Source organism: Vollenhovia emeryi, unplaced genomic scaffold (genome assembly GCF_000949405.1).
Source record: "Vollenhovia emeryi isolate VEMERY1.0 unplaced genomic scaffold, V.emery_V1.0 DF939186.1, whole genome shotgun sequence".
Lineage (NCBI taxonomy): Eukaryota > Metazoa > Arthropoda > Insecta > Hymenoptera > Formicidae > Vollenhovia > Vollenhovia emeryi.
In genome coordinates, this window is record NW_011967180.1 from 847,995 (window position 1) to 854,631 (window position 6,637).

Below are 6,637 nucleotides of genomic sequence, written 5' to 3' on the forward strand. Positions count from 1 at the left end.
ACACAATTTAACACAATAAATGTTATAAGTTAGCATCTATTTAGCATTACAACTAAAGATGTCTTGACATCTTCTATATAATTTATTAAATTGTATTTTTTTAATCTACAAGCAAGATGTGTCTTGTCAACATGACTTATTTTACTAAAAGAAGTTTTTGTATCATAGAAGATTTGTATCATAATTTTAACTAATATAAATTATCCTTTGCATAAGTATATTACAATTTAGTCGCAGTATCGTCTTAATGTAATTTTATTATTATAAAACGTCCTCTTAATGAATAGATGCGTTACAACTGCTACTATTTTTCATATTTTTTTATTTCATCTTTCTTAATATAATTTACAAAGTTGCTTAACTTCAATATAAATCTAAAAATATAGATACTGATATGAGGAATAAACTAATAACGTAGAAAATAACAGGAGATTGATCGCGCGCACGTTTGTGATTTTCGATGCAGGCGCTTGTACATAGTATATTGTACATTGAATATATCACTTTACATTAAATCGTGTCGCAAAACACACCAAAAATGCCTTCTTGCATCCTTTCTTCGCTTCCTGTCGTTTCTTCTTCTTCGATTCTTCTTCTTTTTGCGCTCTCGTTATCGCTATCACACTCGCTTTCAGACATACGTACAATTTTATCTTCTTTCTCGCGTATACGAATAAAAAATTACATTTCTGTTTGAAACATAGATTACTAACATTTATTTTAAGTAATATCTGGATGGACTTTTAGCACGTAATTTAACTGCGCTACGCTCATACGCAACTTTCATACATAGTCGTTGTAACTTGAACACGTGATACAATCTTGTTGTTAACAATTATTTTATAATTGTGTCCTAATTAGTATTATAACGTCTGAATTCCACATGTTTGGAAAATTCGTAATATATCTAAAGTAATAATTACATTATTACTAATAGTAATAATTACATTATTATTATTATTACATATATAAAACGTTACGCAAATAGTCTCATGTACATTTACTCGACTATTCGAATGGCGAATGTAAAATATTACATATCAACTATTTATAAAATTCATGTAATTCCTTTCACGATATATCGCTGCCATTACAATATCTCTTTGAAATAAATAAAATTAATTTACTAAGAACAATAAGAAATTAGATTTGGAATATTTAACTGTAATAATTTTCGAATTTGTTTAACACATGTTGTACTCACGAACATTTATAATTATCATATTATAAATATTCTTGAGGAATGCAGAATTGTATTTAATTTATTTCTAATAATTTTGTGCAAGATGAAGCGAAATAACTGTGGAAATAACTATTCGCTTTCAGACGATACTTAATAAAAATATAAAATTTTTAATATTTAAGAACATCTATATACTTAAGAAAGACAATATATTGCTATTAGTAAATATTTATTTGAAGCATGTACCGTCGTGGTCAGAAAGATTGTCCGACGTTTTAGAATAAGTTTTCGGAATATTCGTATGTATCATTGCATAGATATTCGTACATATCATTCCTTTGCTCTAATAATACGCCACTGCATATATCCGTGAGCATGATAGACGGTATTTCCGAAATTTATCATAAAACGTCGGACAACTTTTCTGACCACGACTGTACATTAAGTTTGTACCTGATATTGTAGTATTTTTTCATGCGTAACGTGGATTAACACATAGTTGGTCAGATTATTCGAACATTCGAACGTCGAAATTTTATTTAATCACAATGGACATTTTAAAAACGGAAAGCTATTCTAAACTGTATATTCGAGGGATCGCTCTTACATGTGGTTTCTTTCAAATCCATTGGAAAGAAGGTATACCTTTGTGTTGGAGGCGTTGCAGGCAGAGCCTAAAAGGATCGCCTCTGCGGTCGGAGGTGTACAGTTTGGGTCTCACAAAAGGACCATTAACGCTTCTTCGCGTCTAGGGTATAGAAAGAGAAACGGGGGCCGGGGAAGAAAAAAAATATCGATATTCGTCTAGGAATATTTTTAGAAGAGGAAAGCAACAGCAACAGCAGCAGTAGTAGCAGGGAGCAGGTATTTCGCGCGCGGATCGAGCAGGTACAAAGCTGTATTGCACCTGCCACGGTGGCACAGGCGCAGGTTATTACCCCGACCGCAAAATTTGCATTATCCCCTCTCTCGAGCAACTGCAGGACAAAAGAATACTTCGCCGTAGTCGCAGTTTCCTTAATATCCTCTGGACTTATTTTTTGCGTAGTTATCGCGTCGCACGCGAAGAACTACCGTAGCTTCGACAACTGTAGCACGAAGCGAGAGCACCTAGATTTAGCGACAAACTATTAAGGCACATTTTTGGTATGTGTTTTGTTTAACCATCTCCATTCCTAGGAAATTACTCGTTAATGTTACATTCAAAATTACATAAAAATATAAATGTCTTTTTGATATGATTTTTTTAAATTATCCCGTTTAACACATATAATTCATCTTTCTACGCTATTTATTTTGCGTATAAAAAGATAATCATCGAGAGTGAAAAAGTTAAGAATTTTTCCAAGTTTCTAATAACTATTTTAGAATCGCGCACGCATTTTTGAAAGTATTATAAAGATTTTTTTTTTAGGATCTTGTCTCCCTATATATTTAAACTTTCTCATGACCTCATAAATAAAACATTGCAATAACACGTGCATAAATAGTGTGCAAAGTTTTCAACAAATTCAACAAATCATCAGCCGTATTCGTACGTGCCATATTCTTCTCCGAAAGTATCGTGGAATTTGTGGAATCTTTAGAAAAGCTGTATTCTTTGTGAAGACCGGTACCTCTCCTTCGTGTAATCCACAAAGCCTACGAGAAAGAAATGCAAGCACAGGAAAACTACCTGCGACAAATTTCTATCGGCCCATTATATCTGCAATTGTGAAGCCCTGGCGTGCTGGCGTGGGTCTAGGTGGTGGTGGTGGTGGCTGTGGTGTTGGTGCTCTCGGTGGTCTAGCTATTTCCTTGTCACGTTCCCTGTTACGCTCTCTTTCTCTGTTCTGCTCCATCTCTCGTTCTCTCTCGCGTCCACGTTCTTGAAGCTCTAGAAATACTCTGGAAGGACCTGGTGATTCAAGTCTTCGTCGGTACGAGGTCAAAATGAGTGTCGATGGCGGTGGGAGCGCGGTCGGTGGATTCTGGGTGACGGAATGAGCTGCAGGTGCGCCGCTGGTTACTGTCGACGTCTTCACGGCGGGTAATAGATCCCTTCTGATCTGAAGTTGAGGTCTCTGAGGAAGAGGTGGTGCCGAGGCCGATACTGTAGGCGCAGGCGGCGGCGCGGAAGCTCCTTGGGGAGGGTATCCGGACGAAGTGGAAGACGCAGAAGACACGGCCGGTGTTGTGGCTGTCGACGAAGAAGATGGCCCGGGCTCAGGGCAATCCTCCTCGGGGCTGTCATCGTCCCTCAACGCCTCTTCCAATGCCTCCGGAGGAACATCGCCCACGGCATGTGTCAATGCATGTCTCCTCAGATCACAGTTTCTACGAAATACTTTGCCACACGAGGTACATTCGTAAGGCTTGTGGTCTGTGTGCGTTAGGAGATGAGTCTTGAGATTGCTGCGCTGGTTAAAACTTCTCGCGCAAACGGGACATTTGTGCGGCGATTCCTCCATGTGCAAAATCTTGTGAACCGCCAGAGTACGGCTCTGGCAAAAGCCCTTACCGCACTCGCCGCATTTAAAAGGCTTCTCCTTGCTGTGGATATACCTAAGAAAAGAAGATAAAAATCAGGATGATAATTAACAAATGAAAGATGCACATTCCAATTTGAAGCTTTAAGACTTTATGTATTTTAAAATATACTTCATACGTTTGACGTTTACTTTGTTGACTTTATTGCAGATGTTTAATGTTGTAAAACAAACGATTACAAGAATGCAATAAAAAATTCAAGTGAGTTAATAAAATTGAAAGCTAATTACTTCATTTCGATGAATTGATTAATCTAATAAAGAATAATTTATTATACCTGTGGTCTCTGAGATGATCTTGCCGCCTGAAGGCCTTGCCGCAAATGTCACAGGAGTATGGCCTCTCGTCGGTATGAGTTCTCTCGTGAATGAGAAGATTATAGGATTTTGTGAATTGTCGACTACAGAATTTACAAATGAACTGTTTCTTCGGTCTGGATGCTCTGCCGGGTGCTCTAAGTAACCTCCGATCCAGATGCTGATGGGCCAACGGACCACCCGGTGGATACAAGGCGGAACTACCAGGAAAAGGACCGCCAAAGACTGGATAACCAGGCGGTTCGAGGAGAGGATGCGGTGGTAGTAAAAGACCTCGCGCTAGTTCCTTCCTTTTGTCGACCATCATCGCCATGATGTCGTAACTCGAGGAGCTCTTTCTGGCTACTGAAGACTCGGGCCCGACTTCGTGTTCCGCATTTGTCGTCGACGAGGAAGAGGGCGGTGGGCCGGGTAAATGGGGATGCATTTCACCTGGATACGGGGTGAGCTGTAATCTTGAAGGCACCACAGGCACGAAGGCTGACGATTCTCGGTGATGAGCATGGCCCAGACCGGTCACCAAACTGTGGCGGTGATGATGATAAGCGGCAAGTGTGCTAGATGGATCGAATCCTCTCGAGGTCGATGCCACATTGGAATTGGAGGACGACGCGGCTGCGGAAGAGGGACCTGATCTTGGAGACTGTCCAATGCCCAGGTCTCGACTTCTGCTCGTCTCCTCTGAAACTGTGGCCGAGGCCGATGTGACTACGATGTCGGTTGGCATAGCGATTGTACCTGAGAGACAGGATCAATTTATACATTATTTACATTAAAAATTAAATTAACATGATATATATAAAATCAGGTATCTATTCCGCGGTGCAAGCGGTTCTTAAGACGTCTGCTTAATTATTTTACAAAATTTTATATTTTTTGAAAAATATTAGATTAAAATGCCACGAGCATTTACAAGTGTAATCAAGTAAATGAAAAATATTATATAATTTTCAAAAATTGTTTTCCAAACTGAGTTTTAAGACAATGCATGGCACGTGGGACTTTGGAAACGGTATATAAAAATTCACACATTGTACCATTGGACCACTCACATCCCGCTTGGATGTAGTGGCTTTATTATTGCACAGCGAATTTTTTGAAATAAATTAATTGAAATTATCAATTAAAATTGATGCCTTTTCAGAGTGTTAAATATAGAAAAATGATATATGCACGTATACACAAAAACTGCATATAACGTGATATATACATGTAAGTAATAAATATAAAGATGAAGACGCAGTCAAAGGACTCTGATAAAAATATTGTTTATTCCATAAAAAGCTGCAAATGTTACGAAAATGTTGAATTTTTCATACGTTTCCTTCTCCACTAGCAATCTCTATAAATCTATATAAAAGTTAAAAATTCAGACAGAAAATAATATATAATAGTAACACGGGAAGTCATTATTTTAATTCTGCATTATATATTTGCGCAATATTATGAGTTGTCACTTCTCTTTATAAATGTTGTTACATACATGCAACATAGTATACTCGTCTACGCCGAGTTCGTACAAAACTAATAATATTGTAAATCCACGTGGACGTAAAATGAAATAAAACCGGCGGACTAAAGAACGCGTTAATGTTAGAGGATATCTACCGAGAGGGGAGAAACCCATTAAGAACTGTTTTCTCGTGTCGTCGTCAAATGACGGCGCTATCATATGATATTTTATCAGTTGACATTGAAAACCCTAACAGCACAGAAATATTTTAAAAGATTCGATATTATTTTAAAATATTTATAAAGTATTTTAAGAAGATTGTAAAATATATTTAACCTTTTAAAATATTTCTGTGCTATTAGGGAAGTGACACAGATTTCTTTAGTAACTAGATATAGATTTCTTTTATTACAGGCCCAACATTCCTCGACACTCGATTCTTTACGTGTTTACCGAGGGGAAAACCGCTGGCCAAAATTTCGCACACCAATGCCCAAGTAATGCTCAGAGGGCATTACTATTTTATTTTATTTTGTCATATTTTATCTTATTTTATCATTATTGTGCCCCAGCAAGGCCCAATGCCCAAACTAATGCCCAACAAATGTCTAGTGATGCCCAGTAATGCCGAATTATGTAGACCGTTTTTCCCCCTCGGTGTTTACAGACAGATCTTATATTCAAGACCGTCTCGGATTTATCTGTAGGTGCTGTATGGAACATTTTATCGGCTACACGGAGTATCTAAAGATGATCCTAAAGCCCGTATCAGACTACGGACTGGGATTGGGATTAGATTGAAATTTAACCAATCACAGTAAAGTTTACTAATCTCAAGTTCAGTAACTTTTACTCTGATTGGTCAAATTTCAATCTAATCCCAATCCCAATCCGTAGTCTGATACGGGCTTAAGGCAGTCTTGAATTCAATATCTGACCAAGAGTCCCGGTCAAAGAGTCCACGTAACGTCGCGATCGGCGGCTTCTTCGCGGATTTGACGTCGAGGGAAGCGCCCGGTGTGCCAGTCGCGGGGCTTTCGTAATCGTGGCAGAAAACGGGCACGGGCGACGTTTAACGAGCGCGCCGCTGCTTTTTCTTTTCTTCTCGTTTTATCAACGATATCTCCCGTGCTCGCTTTGCGCTTGCGAAATCGC

At 38.4% G+C, this 6,637-nt stretch overlaps 1 protein-coding gene across 1 annotated transcript in view; it reads right to left on the reverse strand.

Moving 5' to 3' along the window:
* Positions 1 to 2,585: 2,585 nt before the first annotated feature.
* LOC105562556 (protein bowel-like) overlaps positions 2,586 to 6,637 on the reverse strand; it is a 7,171-nt gene continuing 3,119 nt past the window's right edge. The window contains exons 2-3 of the mRNA XM_012013502.1: positions 3,990 to 4,767; positions 2,586 to 3,727 (exon numbers count right to left, since the gene is read on the reverse strand). Of these exons, the coding sequence (XP_011868892.1) occupies positions 2,872 to 3,727; positions 3,990 to 4,756 (1,623 nt within the window). The 5' untranslated portion in view covers positions 4,757 to 4,767 and the 3' untranslated portion in view covers positions 2,586 to 2,871. The remainder of the gene's footprint in view (positions 3,728 to 3,989; positions 4,768 to 6,637) is intronic.